Source organism: Mastacembelus armatus, chromosome 10, assembly GCF_900324485.2.
Source record: "Mastacembelus armatus chromosome 10, fMasArm1.2, whole genome shotgun sequence".
In the NCBI taxonomy this organism is placed as follows: Eukaryota; Metazoa; Chordata; class Actinopteri; order Synbranchiformes; family Mastacembelidae; genus Mastacembelus; species Mastacembelus armatus.
The window spans coordinates 22,363,345-22,382,852 of NC_046642.1; the positions used below are offsets into that span (position 1 = coordinate 22,363,345).

At 44.1% G+C, this 19,508-nt stretch overlaps 1 protein-coding gene across 1 annotated transcript; it reads right to left on the bottom strand.

Annotated features, from left to right (window-relative positions):
* Positions 1–1,418: 1,418 nt before the first annotated feature.
* Positions 1,419–3,118, bottom strand: LOC113144121 (general transcription factor II-I repeat domain-containing protein 2-like). The gene is given in 3 exon segments (XM_026329864.1): positions 1,419–1,815; positions 1,817–2,977; positions 2,979–3,118. Coding segments are annotated over 3 exon segments (1,698 nt in total).
* Positions 3,119–19,508: the final 16,390 nt, after the last annotated feature.

A 19,508-nucleotide genomic window follows, 5' to 3' on the forward strand; every position in this document is an offset into this window, starting at 1 on the left:
GTCACTGTTTAGTGGTCCGTTAGTGACTCTGACCCGGTTAGTGGGTTTCTGCATATTGAGCGGTTATAATAGTCCCTTGCCTTCACCTTCGGTGGGGGCTCGGGCCTAATAATCCTAACGATAACAATATAGCGTTTTTTCAGCACCCTCAATATATACATTTTCGGAAAGGTCTCGCGCATCCCCACGTCATGGTGGGGTCCGGGTCACTGTTTAGTGGTCCGTTAGTGACTCTGACCCGGTTAGTGGGTTTCTGCATATAGAGCGGTTATAATAGTCCCTTGCCTTCACCTTCGGTGGGGGCTCGGGCCTAATAAATAATCCTAACGATAACAATATAGCGTTTTTTCAGCACCCTCAATATATACATTTTCGGAAAGGTCTCGCGCATCCCCACGTCATGGTGGGGTCCGGGTCACTGTTTAGTGGTCCGTTAGTGACTCTGACCCGGTTAGTGGGTTTCTGCATATAGAGCGGTTATAATAGTCCCTTGCCTTCACCTTCGGTGGGGGCTCGGGCCTAATAAATAATCCTAACGATAACAATATAGCGTTTTTTTCAGCACCCCCAATATATATATTTTCGGAAAGGTCTCGCGCATCCCCACGTCATGGTGGGGTCCGGGTCACTGTTTAGTGGTCCGTTAGTGACTCTGACCCGGTTAGTGGGTTTCTGCATATAGAGCGGTTATAATAGTCCCTTGCCTTCACCTTCGGTGGGGGCTCGGGCCTAATAATTGAGTATAATTCTATAATAATTTTATTATTCAGTGTGTCATTCAACACTGGCATGTTGTCCAGGTGCTAAATGCTTCTTTTCATAGTGACTACTGTCCAGTATTTCTCATTCTCTATTTTGAACAAAGATTCAACCAAAATGGGATCTTTCATCCATCCATCAAGACCTATAGTTTGAGACATGCTCTAACCCAGAGGTGTCAAACTCAAATTCACAGTGGGCGAAAATTAAAAACTGGGACGAAGTCGTGGGCCAAACTCAATATTTATTGAAAAATTGACTGCAATTGTGCATGTTTTTCCTTCTCTCCAGATATGTAATGTTGAACATTTTCATATGGAAACAAACTTTAGTTTTGCATAAACATTGAATCTGGAACAAGCAAAGCTTAATATTATAAACACATGAGAAATTAAATTTGAAATAATGAAATATGGTATTCGTTTCTTATGTCTCTATCTGTAGCCTTTTGAGTTCCTTTTTAATAATGTAAATCTTTTTTCACAGGCCAACAACAAAACAACCAAAAATAATAATTTCCTTCAATGAAAATGCAATCTTTCATCTATTAACAGTCCTTGCCTTGGAGTAGAAAAAGTGCATAAAGACAACATTCATTCAAGCTCAATTTGCTACACTCTGATGCACATTGGCTCAAGCCAGATACCTGACATCTCTTCTTAGATGCGAGTGCAGAGAAGGTGTTCATCAGTGAGACGACTCCTGAGTGGTGTTTTGTTCATCTTCATCAAAGAGAACAGTTGCTCACATAGATATGTGCTGCCGAACATAGAGAGCATTTGAGCAGCTTTGGCACGGAGGTGGGGCAGTGTGTCGGGGAGGAAACATGGAAACTGTGCAGCACCCACAGAGTCATACTTTGACTTGAGCGTGTCACTACACTGGAGTTCAATAAGCTCCATTTGGAGGTTGGTTGGTGCGCTTTCCACGTCAACCGCAAACGGATTACTGAGCAGTTCAAATCTGCATTTCTGGGCTTCAAAGTCGGCAAATCGCCGGGTAAACTCGGCGCTGAGTATGCTGAGTTTTTCAGCAAACTGTGCACTAGGCAACAAGAGATATCTGCTCTTCCATGGTTTGGCAGCAAGGAAAATGACCCAAGTTTCCTTGCAGCATCTGAGTCTCCCACAGGCACAACTTGGTCATAAAAGCCCTCACCGCAGCGTACATGTCTGTGATGACGTGGCCCCGCCCCTGAAGCGGCAGGTTGAGCACATCGAGATGGGTCAGGATGTCACACAGAAACTTTTTATCCCTGAGCTCTGTTGTGTCTTTCCCTTTGCTTTCCACAAACTGACAGATTTCCTCACGCAACTCAAAACATCTGTTCAGTACTTTTCCTCGGCTTAGCCATCTCACGTCTGTGTGATAGGGGATGTCTGTGTGTTCCGAGCCAAATTCCTCCAGAAAAGACTTGAACTGGCGGTGATTCAAACCTTTGGCTCTTATGAAGTTAACTACTCGTGTTATGGTGCTCATAACATGTTCAATTTTCAGGGCTTTGCCACACAACGCTTCCTGGTGTATGATGCAGTGATAAACTGTAAGCTCACCTGCATGGTTCTCCCGCATCTTCTCCCGAATCCTGCCCATCAGTCCACTCTTTTGACCGCACATCGCGGGCGCACCATCTGTCGTCAGTCCAACAAGTTTATCCCAAGGCAGCCTCATTTCATTTACACATTTGGATACCTCTTCAAAGATTTCTTTTCCTGTAGTTGTGCCATGCATTGATTTTAATCCCAAAAGTTCCTCTGTAATGCACAGACTCGAGTCCACGCCACAGATGAAGATTGACAGCTGGGCAGTATCAGATGTGTCACAGCTCTCATCCGCAGCAAGAGAGTATGCGATAAAATCTTTTCCTTTTTCCATCAGCTGTTCGTGTAGATTGGTGGTGAGCTCACATGTACGCTCAGCCACAGTGTTTCTGCTCAGGCTCACATTTAAAAATGCTTGCTTTTTATCTGGGCACACGATGTCGCCATGCAGTTTGACCATGCACTTTTTGACAAACTCGCCCTCATTAAAGAGCCGGGCTGATTTTGCAATCTCTGCTACCACAGTAAAACTAGCCTTTACAGCAGCCTCACTTCGTGATTTTGCTTTTGAGAACATAGTCTGCTGTGAAACCAGACTTTTTTTCATCTCCTCTACCTTCTGGACCTTGTGCTTTACGTCCAGGTCTTTGTACTTGTCGTGGTGTTTCGTTTCATAGTCTTCTTAGGTTATATTCTTTCGTTACAGCCATGGTGACTCCGCACACAAGACAAACAGGTCTGTCCTTTATGTTCGTCAACATATAATCTGCCCCCCACCTGTCTTGAAAGCTCCTGTTTTCCATCTTTCGTTTGTCCATTTTTGGGGAGGGGTGGATAAATTTTGTCCGAGGTGACTGGTAGCATGGATGCTAATGATTGTCAACAGAAAAGGAGGGAGCGCTTGGCGGTCTCAACTAACGCGCCAACGCACTAACAAAGCATTCTGGGATTTGTGGTATTAGCGGTGTATACGCTATATACTGGCGGGCCAGCTCTAATACACATTTGATATGATCTCATGGGCCAAATATAATTACACAACGTGCCAAATCTGGCCCGCGGGCCTGAGTTTGACACCTGTGCTCTAACCCAATTGTCAAAGTCATTCCAATCCTTGCCAGTTTTTAAAACATTGCCTTCAACGACTGACGGTTCTCTTGCTGCCATTGTAGTGAGATAATTAATATTATTCACTTTACCTGATGGTGGTTGTAATGCTACTGCTGATGAGCACAAGCAGTTTACCTGGAGTCAGCTGATAAAGGACCCACAGTTACGCTGGTCATATACTTTACATAACCAGTTACTCATTTATAAGTCAGTGAAACACCCGAAATTAATGGTTGGTTTGGTAAAAACACTGGCTTTCTAGCTAAGTGTTAGGAGAGAACGTTGACAGCATGCATGTCTAAATACAGATCTACAGTCAGCACTGGTTAGCTTAGCTTGGCATAAAGACTGTCAATAGGTAGTCCCTGCTGGTTGCCAGGCAAACTTATGGCAAGAACAGGAATCTAGGAAGTCACTGCACCCAGCCTTGCACGTAACCCCTATAAAACCATGATGAGTCATTTCTACACCTTGATTTTATAAAGGTTAAAAGAAACAATATATAACAGAGTTCAGTAGGTGCTGGAAGTGTGGGGTTTGTAACTCACAGACAGAGCAAGGCTAGTTGCTTTTTCAGTCTTTTGCTGAGCTAAGCTAACCATCTACTGTCTACAGCTTCATATTGTAACGACTGGTGGGTTTTTGCTGGAGCTAAGCTACTCTAGCAAGCACTGGCCCTAAACTAAACGGTTAGCAGGATGCTAGCAGCTATTGCCATACTTGGTAGCGAGGGAGAGCGCTCGTGCCCCATACACCGCACGACCCCGAGCGTCTCGGTAAATGAGTGCAATCTTCTCGATTGACCAGTAGGAGGCAGTGTTCTTCTTTTACATCAGTTTATTGCTCGGAGAACAAGCCATCAAACTCCACACACTTACAAGCGCTGTCACCAAGCCCCTTTTCCACACACATCACCCAGAGTCATGGTGACAGCCACTCCCACTAAACAACCCCACACAAACACACACAATCCCTCCCTAACACAACCCAAAGTACACAATAGCCCCAAACAGAACGTAACTCTTAACACATTTGAACAGGTAACACATTTGAACACTGATAACAACTCCCACAATGCACCTGGCCGACAACTCCCCGGCCAGGTTGCTACAATATGTTCCCTGAATAGGACAGTGTCGCATAGACAATGACAAAATTTCTTCTAAGTAATGTTGAAAAGTCAGACCTTGTGACCTTCACCCGAGTTCATTAATGGAGAGTTAACAGAAGATGGAGCAAAAGTTTGGAATCGGCACACCGGTTTATTATAAAAGTACAGAGACGTCTCCGGAGATCCACTCTCGCACGCAGGCAGAGAGATCTAAACAATAGATGGAAACTATACAATGTTTAAACTGTTGGGCAGCGCCCCACCAAAAGGAATTTATGATATTACCTTATATGGAGTTGTTATTGCCAACTGTCTTCTATGTGTTCTGGGTGGGGGTTGCTTGAGCAAACCAAGGCTAGTTACTTCCTTTATCTTATGTGAAGTCCCCATGGGTGCATCTGCATTCCACAAGTCCCCCTTGTGGGCTCTCCTAAGAGCCCATCTAAACAAATTGGAATTTTGCTATCCCTCTCTTGATCTCCCTTAGGAGATCACATCTCTCGGAACTGTACCCCGTCTAGGTCATCACTGTCGTCATCTGAGCCCTGGGCCAATTAGGGCATCAGAACTTTCGGGTCATGTTTCTCTATAGTAGAAGATATGAGTCTAACTGCGAGGGAACGCAGGCATGGAATGAAGCAGCACCCACAGGTGACTAAGACCCCTACAAACACAGCAATAGAAACTACTACAGACATAACAAGGTTTTTCCACTGACCAAACACAAAACAACAATCATTACAGTTAGGGTCGTAAGGACCCCCAATACCTTCCCAAATCCAAACATCTCCGTTTTAACTCCCCAGTTGTTAACTAAACTCTCTAACAATAACTAAACATACACTATAAACTAAATAGATCAACGGCTAAAATTACTAGTCAAAATCACAACCCACAATCCCTCGACGTTGCCTCCCTCAGCGCTCTAATTCGTCGGCTGGAGGCTTGGCACACCTCTTGTTGGAGAGGGGCACTCTTTTTCACCCCCTCCCTCTCGGACGGCTTCTTCTTTCTTCGGACTGAGGGTGGACTACCTCAGTACCTGACTCGCTCCCCAGGGATTATTCTGCCCCTTTCTGAGGAAGGTCCTTCTCTGCCTCAGCCGAGACAGAGGTATGTTGTAGCAGGTCCTCCTGGACCTTGGTCAAAGATCTGGATGGCGGTTCTCCTGGTGCACACTGCGACCAGTGGTACCAGGTATCCCCTTTCCCCTTTAACCTCACTGCGTGGGATGTTCTCTCTATCACATGGTAGGGTCCTGTCCATCGCGGCTCTGACCACTTCCTCTTGATCACCTTCGGCAGCACCCAGTCAGCGTTGGGTGGAGTTTGTGTTGCGTCGCCATGCTGGTCCGCCACCCGATGTGAGAAAGCTGAAACGAGAGCTTGTAGAAAGTTAAAATATGCTTTGGCTGACAGACCCTCATTCTCTACAATGGTTACTGGGCTAGTGGTGTGGGGCCCTGGAAAGGGGCTCCCTGTTTGAAGTTCGAAAGGGGTAAACCCAGTGGATTGTTTAACAGAACAGCGAATGGACATGAGTGCCAATGGCAATGCATCAACCCAGTTCAATTTAGTCTGTGCACAGATTTTTACCAATTTGGTTTTTACAGTTTGATTCATCCTTTACACCTTTCCTTGAGACTGTGGATGATACACCGTTCCAAACCCATGTTTCAACCCCATCATGGCCTCCACCTTCTGAAATTCCTGATTCTTGAAATATGTCCCATTATCTGACCTAATTTTCTCTGGGAAACCATGGTTGGGGATGTAATGATTTATCAAACATTTAATAACCGTTTTACTGTCTTCCCTTTTGGTGGGCCACTCTTCTGGCCACCCTGAATACGCATCCACACACATCAGTACGTACCTGTACCCTCGAACGGTGGTGCCCATATCTGTGAAATCAATTACAATCTCTCGTCCAGGCCTGGTAACGAGTGGATACCTACCGATCTCTGGTTTCACTGTCGGTCTGGTGTTGTACTTAGTACAAATGTCACATTCCCTGACCAGCTCTTTAGCCATATCTTTGAGATATGGATGCCACCATTGTTCTAAGTTCTTCAACATTTGGGCTGTCCCAACATGCCCCACCCCGTGAGCTTCCAAGAGGGCTGTCCTCCTGATTCCAGGAGGAAGTATGGGACGACCATCCGGCCCCCTCCACAATCCTTCTACCTCAGTAGCCCCTCTCTCTTTCCAAAGACTTCTCTCCTGGGGGGATGCCCCCTTTTGCAGTCTCTTGAGTTCCTCCAAAATCCTACTCAACCTTTGTTATCTGAGGGAGGAGAATGTGAATGTCTGGGAATTTACATAAGCCACTACACTGTGAGTGGTGAGCACCCTGAGTTGGTGTCCCATGACAATGTGGGCTGTCTTCTGTAAGATCCTCGCCACTGCTTCTTTCTTCTTTCCATGGTGTCCAATGCAGTGCTTGTGTACATCAGCACTCTCCTGACTCCCCCTTTTTTCTGGAACAGGACACCGTTGGCAACTGCGTCCTTTACAGAAACATCCAAGAAGAAGGGCTGAGTATAATCAGGAATGGCCAGATCTGCGGCCGTTGCCAGAGCTTGCTTGAGGGAGATGAAGTTCCGTTCTGCCTCAGTTGTCCAAACGAGCGGTGCTGAAAGATTCCGCATGCCCTGTTCCTTGACTAGCTGTCGAAGTGGAGTGGTAAGGTTGGCATAGTCGGGAATGTAAGTGCGGCTATAGCCCGTGAGCCCCAGAAAGGAGAGCATATCTTTGACCAGTACCGGCCGAGGGTGGTGCAGGATGGTAGACCTGTGAGCAGGTGATAATCCCGCCCCTGCTTGCGAAATCAGTCGGCCCAAAAAGGCAACTTGTTTACGGCACACTTGTAGTTTAGATTTGCTGACCTTAAAGCCCCTCTCGGCTAGATGACGCAGCACGGACTCCGTGGCCTGGAGAGAGGTCGTGACGGAGGGTGCGGCGAGCAGAAGGTCGTCAACATACTGAATTAAGGTGGTGCCTTCTGGCAAAGCGCAGGAATGTAGTACCTGTTTCAAAACCTGATTGAAAATACCGGGCGAGAGAGTGAAGCCCTGAGGGAGTCTGGTGTACCTGAGCTGGCGTCCCCGATAAGTAAAAGAGAAAATGTCACGACACTCCTCTGCCAACGGGAGGCAGAAGAAGGCATTGGCCAGATCAATACAAGAAAACCAAGTCTGGCTAGGATCCAGGTTAGCCAGAGCCACATATGGGTTGGGAACCGGAACGGTGGAAGTTACTAATATATCGATGGCCCTAAGATCATGTGCCATACGGAACTTACCTGTACCCTTTTTCTCAACCGGTAGAATGGGTGTGTTCCACCGTGACGAGGAGGGTTCTAGCACCCCCGCTCGTATTAAGCCTTCAATAGTATCCCTGATCCCTTCCTCTGCCTGAGGTTTATGTGGATATTGGCGGATCCAAAGGGGAAGCCCCCCTTGGACCTGGAAGGTGACCGGGGGACAGTCCGTTAAGCCCACGTCCGTGGGAGACTGAGCCCATAAAAAGTCCGGCAGCTGAGATAACATGTCTGCCGCTAGGTGATGGTCAGTGCGTGCCATGTCATGGTACCTGGACACCTCTCTATGTTCCAATATAGCAGGGTCTGTGGCTGTCAGCTGAATGCAAAAAGTTTTAATCTGGGGAGTGTACCAGACCTGCGGTATGGGGGTGGTCTGCCAGTCTTTTTGGGCCAACGCCCTCCTGAGGATACCCCCCAGTTCTTTAGCCTCATGGTTAGGATGTAGGGTGAGAGACACATGTGGTGCACTGTCCTCACTCAGGCGAAACCAATCTTGTTGGGCCGGGAGAAGCTGCACTCCCGCCACCACCCCCTCGGGGGCGACATAGATATTCTCGGCGTCAATGCTCCAGGAGTCCCCCTCCACCTGTTCAAACGCCTCCTTGTACCAATCGGTTTGGAGCTTATCATAGAAGAGGGTAACATGGAGAGGGTCCGGGGGAGGAATGTAGGGCTCGAGGAGCGAGATCCAGGGGCACCAAGACTGATACGCGGACCATATGTCCCGGACTCTCTGGGCACAACCTAGCCCAGTAGATGTCGGCTACCTCATCCGCCAGCGGCTTCAACAAGCATTGTTTTCGTGTCCCGTCTAAATGTGTCCGACATGGTAGTCGCAGGCCATCTGGCAGAGTGACAGTAAGTCCCTCGGGGGCACACAAAATAGTGGCCCCAAGCTTAATCAATAAGTCCTGGCCGAGGAGGTTGACAGGAGTGCCAGGTGAATAAATGTAGGGGTGGCGTACCTGCTGGCTGCCCACTTGGGTGAGCAGAGGTCGAGTTACTGGCAGAGTCCGTTTCTCCCTCAAGAAGCCCATGACGGTGGTCTTATGGTTCGACAAAGTGGAGGCAGGGGTGGTGTTGAGAGTAGAACACGTAGCCCCTGTGTCGACCAAAAACGACAGATTCGTATGGTTCACCTTCATGGACAGCAGTGGTTCTGCCGTGTTCGTTCCGTTGTCCAGATCTCTCCGTGGGATGTGTCATTCTTGGTAGGAGTCCTCCCAACTGGATGGAGGACCCCAATCCATCACAGGCATATTGTGAGCCGGTGTGAGGCCACACCTACCACGTTGCGGTTGCACTCCCTGCCGGCCTCAAGCTCGGCCCCGAGCCATACAGCCCCTGTATGGGCAGTCCTTAACCCTCTGGGGTCGACGCACGCGCCGGCGCGTTTTGACGCATCTTTTTCTGATAAGGCCGAAACAAACTTAAATTACTCCGTCAATTCTGATCGTACAGATAAAAGAAGTATATCTTTCAAATCTGCAAAGGGTCTAGTTTTAGTGGTATACCATCATAATAACAACAAAACGTTGTGCTTTTTTTAAATAAAGAAAGCCGACAGGGTGCGCTCTCTGACTTTTCTGTCTCTGTCATTTCTCTTCACAGACGCGTAAATAAAACAACCAGAATCTCAGCGAATACTTGGCTCATAAAAATAAGAATTATATGGCTAGAAAGCTTGAAATGTTTTCTTTTGAGTGAAACAATTCAAGTCAAAAACAAATCATCACTTTTGATTTAATCCGTATGAACGTAAGGAGAAGTCTATTTGGGCCTAAAAATCTCAGAAATAACTTTTCTAAAATTATAGCTACTCTAGATGGCATAGCCCTGGCCTCCAGCACTACTGTTAAAAACCTTGGAGTTATTTTTGACCAGGACATGTCCTTTAACTCACACATAAAACAAATTTCTAGAACTGCATTCTTTCTCCTGCGCAACATTTCCAAAATTAGGAACATCCTGTCTCAAAATGATGCAGAAAAACTAGTCCATGCATTTGTTTCCTCAAGGCTAGATTACTGTAACTCATTACTATCTGGATGTCCTAATATCTTAATAAAAAGCCTCCAATTAATCCAGAATGCCACAGCCAGAGTCCTGACAGGAACTAGCAAGAGAGATCATATTTCTCCTATATTGGCTTCTCTTCATTGGCTCCCTGTAAAATATAGAATAGAATTTAAAATCCTTCTTCTCACATACAAATCCCTTCATAATCAAGCTCCTTCATACCTTAAAGACCTCATAGTACCATATTATCCCAATAGACCACTTCGCTCTCAGAGTGCAGGCCTACTTGTGGTTCCCAGAGTTCTCAAAAGCAGAATGGGAGGCAGAGCCTTTAGCTATCAAGCTCCTCTCCTGTGGAACCAGCTCTCAGCCTGGGTTCAGGAGGCAGACACTCTCTGTACTTTTAAGGCTAGACTTAAAACCTTCCTATTTGACAAAGCATATAGTTAGGGCTGGCTTCAGGCAACCCTGAACCATCCCTTAGTTAGTTATGCTGCTATAGGCCTAGACTGCCCGAGGACCATCGGTGCACTGAGCTCCCCTACCCTAACCCCCCCCCCCCCTTCTCTCCCACCTCATGTATATTCCACCATTGAATGTTACTAACCTTGTGCTCTCTCTCTCCCCTAGTTTGTGCTCTCTCCCTCCCTCTCTCTCTCTCTCTCTCTCTCTGTACCTTCTGCAGGTGTCCCTGGTCCTGGAGCTGTTTATCGCTGATGTGCAGTTACTGGCCCCACCAACTTGCAGTGTCTATTTGTTGTTTATTGTTGCTGTTCTTTTCTCTCTGCTCTATCCACTCACCCCAACCGGTCGAGGCAGATGGCCGCCCAAACTGAGCCCGGTTCTGCTGGAGGTTTTTTCTTCCGTTAAAGGGAGTTTTTTCCTCTCCACTGTCGCCAAGTGCTTGCTCATAAGGGAATTGTTGGGTTTTTAGTTTTAGTTTTTGTAAAGTGCCTTGAGATGATTTGTATTGTGATTTGGCGCTATACAAATAAAATTGAATTGAATTGAATTGAAGTCCGTTTTTTCCTGTCTCACCTCATTACAGGTAATGCGGTCCCGCCTTGTACACTGTCCACTGTTCACATGTAAATAATCTCAGGTGAACCAGGTAAATATGTGCACACCCCCGAGAAATGACACAAAATATCAAACTTCATCATAGAATTTACTCACTTTTTCGGCGCGTTTGGATGATGGCGCGTTACGCACGTGAAGCGGCGCTCCTTACATTCCACACAGAGACAAATACTAATCAGAGTAAAAACACTGATTTTAACTCAAATGAGGATCGTTTGGCTCCTCATTGTGTTGTATTGTGCTGCACTAATCCGTTCCATCTACATTGACTGAAAGGCTCATTATGCGCGTCTTTGTCTGGTCGTTCAGTGCGTCTTTTGTGTTCTCAGGTAAATCACATGACATTTCATCCTCAGACACACCCTCTTGCATATGGCCTTTCTGGACAAAAAGTGTCTTAGAAAATTTAAATCAGTGTATTGTTTACTGTGAATGTGTGAACAAGATGACATTCACAGCACTCTGAAGTAAACACTTTAGCCTACAACATGCTGGTCTCCAAAGTCTTGTGAACCAATGTTCTGTTTGTGTTTTATGGTCTTATTTCAGTGAGTAAAAAATTGTAGTTTTTCACTAACCATGCATAAACACTTTTTTCTCAAAAACACAATCATGTATAAACTTGGTGCTCACATATTATTGTAGCCAATTTTGTGCTGATTACAGTGTTATCAGACTTTAGACATTAATATTTTTAAAAAACACTGAAAAAAGCACAAATGTCAGGACATGTCAAAATTTGCCCAGGCCCCAAAAACCCCCTCAGACCCCAGAGGGTTAATCCAATGATCATTTCCGTTGCAGAGGAAACATAGGGCTGAGTCCCTACTAGGTGGGCCCCCACAACCACCACGTCCTCTCCACCCGCCCCCCCTCGGAGCTCCCCTGTAATATCCCCTATTTCCTGGAGAGTAATGTTGCGGCTCCCAAGGAGGTATTGGGAACAGTTCGGGAGTATCCGGAGCATCCACGCCCCACTGCCACATAACCTTCTTGGCCTCCTCTTTTTTTATTTTTGTTCTTTTCGGCATTCACTTTCTGCCTTGCTTCTGCCAACTGGAGCTTCAGCAGCTGAGTCTGGAGCTCCTCATTTTGCTCTCCTTCCTTCAACATCTGCTGCTGGACACGGGTGAGGTGATGCACCAAATGTCTCTCCCACACCACTGAATCAGCCCCCTGCATATCTGGATTGTCAATCATAGCCGTTTTGACCTTTTCTGGGTTCCCCTCCAATACCGCCTGTCGGTACCACTCCCTTTGGGGACCCGATTTACCTGGGTGAAACCCTGTCTGTCGAATCCACAACTCTTTACTCTGGTCTAAGAAGACTGGGGTTGTCTTTAACGTTCCAAGTCACCTTTGGGACTGCTGCTGAATTTGGCAGCGGATATTTCTCGCGGATTGCCTTGCTCAGGTCACCAGCCCACCGGGCGAACGGCTCCTCAGCCGATCTGCGGAGAGTGCCCGCAGCCTTCTCTATATCTCTTGCATCCATGCTGGTCAGGCATCTTTGAATCACAGCTCTAAAATCTCCAATAGCTAGTCTGTGTCCTGCGGTCAGCAAGTCCGATTTGCCGAGCCACAGGCCTCCCCCCTCTGCTACTAGGGGAAGTTGGTCCACCAAAGCCTGCACATCCCCCAACCTGTAGGGCCGGAATTTAAACCCACCTCCGGTGGCCATCAAGGGGAACATCAACACATCATTCTGGGACCTCAGTCCCCCACAGCTCTTCTCATCTGTCATTATTCATCTCATGATCAAATTCTCCATCCATTTTGATCTTTTCTTTATTTATTTGTATTTAGTTGTAATTCGGTGTTTCCTCCACCAGATGGAGCAATTTTCCAATTGCTGTTGCAGTACCTCCCGCGGGTGTCAGCAACTTCTCCTGCAGTTCTGCTCGGCGCCACTAGAGGGAGCCAAATAGTGGGCGGAGCAACCTCTGAATCACTTCACCTCTACTTCCTGGTTCTGTGGTCAGTGTGAATCAAGGTCCCCTCCGAGACACTTCCTGTTCATACTGGCCTCTTCACTCACCACATGCCTCTCATAAATATCTTTACTTACCTCTTTCACTCAGTTTATATTTAATATCATACTTACGTCTATATTCCTGTTATAACAGATATTATACTTATGCAGCGTATAACAATTTATACACCTTAGAGCCTTTGTCCAATAACAATAACTACATCGAATAATGCAATATTAATTGCCTTTCATACAATTTCACATTCATACGAATATCTCCCGATCATACACGGCTGAGATTTACACTCACACTTTTCCTCCCAATCGAACATGGCTGAGGAATTTTTATTAATTTCTTTTTCGGGGTCTCCCCAGCTCCTTCAACCCAGTTTACCCAGCCCCCCGTTGAGAACTGGAGGGGTCCACCATGACCCGAGAGTTAAATATTCCGCCGATCGAACACGCACGGATTTTACTTTAATCTACCCGCCGATCACACACGCACGGATAGTTTTTGTTTTATTGTATTTTCTTTGTATATTTTACTTTCGATTTATAACTTTCAATCCGTCTCAATTTGTAACCAATCCGAAATACACATCGACAGTATCCATTTTAGTGGTATTCAACACATTTGAACACTGATAACAACTCCCACAATGCACCTGGCCGACAACTCCCCGGCCAGGTTGCTACAATATGTTCCCTGAATAGGACAGTGTCGCATAGACAATGACAAAATTTCTTCTAAGTAATGTTGAAAAGTCAGACCTTGTGACCTTCACCCGAGTTCATTAATGGAGAGTTAACAGAAGACGGAGCAAAAGTTAGGAATCGGCACACCGGTTTATTATAAAAGTACAGAGACGTCTCCGGAGATCCACTCACACACGCAGACAGAGAGATCTAAACAATAGATGGAAACTATACAATGTTTAAACTGTTGAGCAGCACCCCACCAAAAGGAATTTATGATATTACCCTATATGGGGTATCATAATATCTGGGTGGGGGTCGCTTGAGCAAACCAAGGCCAGTTACTTCCTTTATCTTATGTGAAGTCCCCATGGGTGCATCTGCATTCCACAGTAACAAACATGCATAGTGTAAATACATAAATATTGCCTGCAACTGTGAGAGACATCTTAAACTCTTGGTCACTGTTTTATTCAGTAGATTGTGTGCAAGGACAGTGAATAATTAATGCTGCAGAAAAGTATGGCAGGTAGACTACTTTTACAGTGATTAAAATGAAAATGTTAGTAAGTATAATGCCTGTGGAGTGTGTGCAGCAAGTCCAGTTGGCTTTTTTTCTCTCCATTCACTTTTGTTCAGAGGGGAAACAGTGTACCAACATCCTGTCTGTATCCTGAGGGCATAGACCAGCAGGCAGTTCCTCAGTTCCTGTGGGTGTATACAGCATGTGTTGCTGAATGAAGTACAAGAGTACTACCAGGGATTCATGTGGTGGAAGCAAGCTAGCTACCTTTGCTTTCCCCCTGCCTGCCTTCAGCCACTAAACAAAGAAAACAATTAACCAGATCTTTTAGGATTGGTGCAGATCTAATTCACGGCTCAGGTGGCAGACATCATCATGTGTGGGTGGTTAAAGTGATGGGGCACAGTCTGGACTCAATATGAAGTCTGCTTTCCCCTATTGCAGAATCCACATATCACAGTAGGAATGAGCGACTTCTAGAGGTCAAGATAAATTTCTCACCATACATGTAACTTGACATGGTGTTGATAAATGAAGCAAGAGGGCACAGGCGATGCTGGTACGTTTACCTTGAAGGTGTGTGCCGTGTGACAGGTCATCTCTGGATTTTATAAAGTCTGGGGGGGGGGGGGGGGGGGGGTGTCACCTCTCCGGGACTCTGCATTTGTCCACATTTCATTTAACCTTTGAAATATGAGAATGTTTAATCCATACAGCTACTCAAACTAAATTAATTCTTAGATGGTGTAAGAGCAAAAGGGAACATTGTTTTTCTGCATTTCTGACCACAGTAATGACATTGTGTGTTCTCCTTGTCTACTCTGAATGTTCCAGTAACATATGTTACTGTAATTCAGCCATGGGGGCCATACTTTCTCTTAAACAGAGTTCATTCAATTGATTTTTTGTTTAGTTGGTATATCGGGGATCTGGAAGAGGAAAACATGCGTCACTTCTCAATATGACCAAGTGACATAAACATACAAACTAAAAAAAATAAATACTCCATCCATCCATTATCTATACCCGCTTAATTCCTTAACCAGGGTCACGGGGATCTGCTGGAGCCTATCCCAGCTCTCTTTCGGGTCAAAGGCAGGGGTACACCCTGCACAGCAAATTCTAACCTTTGGAATAAACTCCATGTGAGTCAAAATCAACTCAATCTGAGTGTATATGCGTGACCATAAACTCAAATGAAGAGTTAAAATAACTCTTTTCCTGGAGTTGATTTTTTAACCCCATTTTCAGAGTTAAATTTTAACTCTTACTAGTGTTAAAATACTACTACCTATACAGAGTAAAATATAACTCTAAATCTTAGTTAAGTTTAATTAACTCTTTACCAGTGACACTCTAAATGTCTCTACTATTAACACTTTTTAAAATTGTTTATCACATAGTTTTGTGTGAAAATGACTATTCTGAACTGCACATTAATTTGTTGCTTTTATTTATCAAATTTATGCATATAATTTTAATGCATGGAAACATTTATTGTACCAGTATATAATAACCTGCCTTATGACTGTAAAATAGCAAAACAGTCACATTTGCAAACAATGCCAATAAAAAAGTTGTATAAAATACTGTAAACACATGTCTGCAGAACACAATGTCTGCAGAACTATAAAACCAACATCTCAGAACTGTAGAAAATGAGACTACCTATACAACAAATACGTAAGTGCAAGGGACCACATTAGATAATACAACTTTCTGACAACAAAAAATTGTGAATCACACCCATATGACATTTGAGCATTAAAGGATTTGAAATGTCTTAATCACTCCCTTTCCATAACCAGTATCTTCCTGGGTATGTTTTCACTCACTTGAAAAGGATGGAAGTGGTCATGGAAACAAGTTTCATGCTCAATCAAAACAAAAAACACTTTACCATTGTGTAGAACGATTGAGGCTAGTTTGCTGAAAAGGGGCATGTTTTGATCAGTAGCAGTGGAAACAAAAAGTCCAACACGATACTCAGCTACAGAACACTTTACCCATTTTGTGATGTTGACAATGGCTTGAGAATCAACATGAAGACTTATAACTTCTGAAAATTCAAGTGTCTCAAGTGAATAGGTTTAAACTGGACCAGACTCAACCGCTTTAAAGGACAAGCATTCCCAGTGATATGCTACTGCAAGCTGGTGTTTATTTGCAAGTGATACTGTCAAATTTTTGAAGTTCTTCACACAATCTGCCGACGATATTGGAAGATTTCTCTCATCTTCTGTAAGACTAAATCACAGTTGGTTGTGTGTGGAAGGAGTGACATGGCTTCCATGTATTCATCTCCCATTCATTGGTTATCTATGGTACCAAATGTTCTTGATGTGGGACCTCCTCTGAACTCCACTCTGTTCTGGGGTGTAGAGGGGGATCTGGATTTACATTGAACAGTCTTTACACGCCATTCAAGAAAGCCTTTGTTGCTTTGGATGTCATAAAAGTGTTCCTGAAAGAAAAGACAGTACTTCTGTTGGAAACAATTACATATTTGTGGTACCTCAAGAGCATATTGCTTTTATTCAGTATACGCAACAAGGCAAGCAAACTTACATATCCCTTTTTAGAGTATGGGTCCTTCAAAGATGGGAACAGTGACATCCCAAGGGCATGAACCTCTTGAGTTACTTTACTAATAGCTCTCCTGCAAGAGTGAAAACATTGTTCTACAATTTTGTCTCTTTTTAAAAGCATAAAAACTTCTTGAAGCTTCTTACCCTTCTTTTTCATGCATGTGAGCTACAATAATGTTGACCATTAACCGTCTGGTGGAATCTTTCACACTACCAGTCTCTTCATACTCTTTAATCACAGTGATCCCTGCAGGCTTTGAAGTAAGAATTATCTCCACATTCTAAAAAAGATTATAGATATACAGTTAGGTCCATAAATATTTGGACAGACAACTTTTTTCTAATTTTGGTCTTGTACATTACCACAATGAATTTTAAATTAAACCACTCAGATGCAGTTGAAGTGCAGACTTTCAGCTTTAATTCAGTGGGTTGAACAAAAACACTGCATAAAAATGTGAAGAACTACAGCATTTTTTTTTTTACCACAATCCCTTCATTTCATGGGCTCAAAAGTAATTGGACAAATTAAATAAATGAAAATAAAATGTTCATTTCTAATACTTGGTTGAAAACCCTTTGCTGGCAATGACAGCCTGAAGTCTTGAACTCATGGACATCACCAGATGCTGGGTTTCCTCCTTTTTAATGCTCTGCCAGACCTTTGCTGCAGCGGCTTTCAGTTGCTGTTTGTTTGTGGGCCTTTCTGTCCGAAGTTTAGTCTTCAACAAGTGAAATGCATGCTCAATTGGGTTAAGATCAGGTGACTGACTTGGCCATTCAAGAATATTCCACTTCTTTGCTTTAATAAACTCCCAGGTTGCTTTGGCTGTATGTTTTGGGTCATTGTCCATCTGTATTATGAAACGCCGCCCAATCAATTTGACTGCATTTAGCTGGATCTGAGCAGACAGTCTGTCTCTGAACACCTCAGAATTCATTCGGCTGCTTCTGTCCTGTGTCACATCATCAATAAACACTAGTTTCCCAGTGCCACTGGCAGCCATGCACGCCCAGGCCATCACACTGCCTCTGCAGTGTTTTACAGATGATGTGGTATTCTTTGGATCATGAGCTGTTCCACACCTTCTCCATACTTTTTTCTTGCCATCATTCTGGTAGAGGTTGATCTTGGTTTCATCTGTCCAAAGAATGTTTTTCCAGAACTTTTTAAAATGTTTTTTAGCAAAGTCCAATCTAGCCATTCTATTTTTGAGGCTTATGAGTGGCTTGCACCTTGCAGTGCGCCCTCTGTATTTACTTTCATGCAGTCTTCTCTTTATGGTAGACTTGGATATTGATACGCCTACCTCCTGGAGAGTGTTGTTCACTTGGTTGGCTGTTATGAAGGGGTTTCTCTTCACCATGGAAGTGATTCTGCGATTATCCACCACTGTTGTCTTCCGTGGACGTCCAGGTCTTTTTGTGTTGCTGAGTTCACCAGTGCTTTATTTCTTTCTCAGGATGTACCAAACTGTAGATTTTGCCACTCCTAATATTGTAGCTATTTCTCGGATGGCTTTTTTCTGTTTTCTCAGCTTAAGGATGGCTTGTTTCACCTGCATGGAGGGTTCCTTTGACCACATGTCTGTTCACAGCAAAATCTTCCACATGCAAGCACCACACCTCAAATCAACTGCAGGCCTTTTATCAGCTTCACTGATAAAGACATAACGAAGGAACTGCCCACAGCTGCCCATGCAATAGCCTTTGAGTCAATTGTCCAATTACTTTTGGTCCCATTATAAAGAGGGTGGCACATGTTAAGGAGCTGAAACTCCTAAACCTTTCATCCAATTTGAATGTGGATACCCTTAAATGAAAGCTGAGAGTCCACACATTATGTCCATGTACATTATATAACTATACTTGGAATATGTTTCAGTAAACAGGTAAAACAACAAAACTTGTGTCAGTGTCCAAATATTTATGGACCTAACTGTAGTTATCACCAAGCACAGGTCTATTCTGTAAGCAAAAACAGTCTAATAACTGTACATATCTTAATTGGTATGCATTTCTTTTTCAAGGATCATGCCAAAATCATGCAAGTAAAAAAAAAATTTACATTTCTTGCAAGACTACTGTCCATAGCTTGATTCCACCCAGAATCACTTGTGTCACTGCTCAGACTGCTTGAGAGTGACAATGTATCTGTGAGAATTGGGGAGCTGTGCCCTTCATATGTTTGCTGCAGAACAGTTAAATCTGAAGATCACAAAAACACCAATATGAGGCTTACAAAATGCAAAATCAGCTACGAAACTATATCATATGACATGATAGGACATGACCGCTACATATATTTCTACTTACTGCATGGAGTAAGGGTCACATATTCTGTCTGGTCTGAACAGTCAGCCAAGTTATTTGATGCTTCTTCTGATGGAAGCTCTGAAATGCATGCAAAAAATACAACTTAATGGGATTCCAGCATATAATCAATTATTTTTGTCTATAAGCAGAAATATATATCTCTGAAAACATCTCTGCAACACTATATATATGCTCAAAAGCCCTACCATTATCAGTGTATATCCTCCTGAGAACCAAGGAAAATAAGTGTCTTCCAATTTCTTGTTTTTTGTAATTTTCTACCTATTTTTGGTTTAAAAAAAAAACATTACAATTTAGACATTTTTAAATTTCTTTTTAATTTTATAGCATGTCCACTGTAGTGGACCATAGGACCATTTTTGTGTGAAAAGACATCCAAACTTGGAATATAAAAAGTAAAAAACTGATTAATTATTATGGCTGTAGAGTGTTGACAAACTAAGAACAC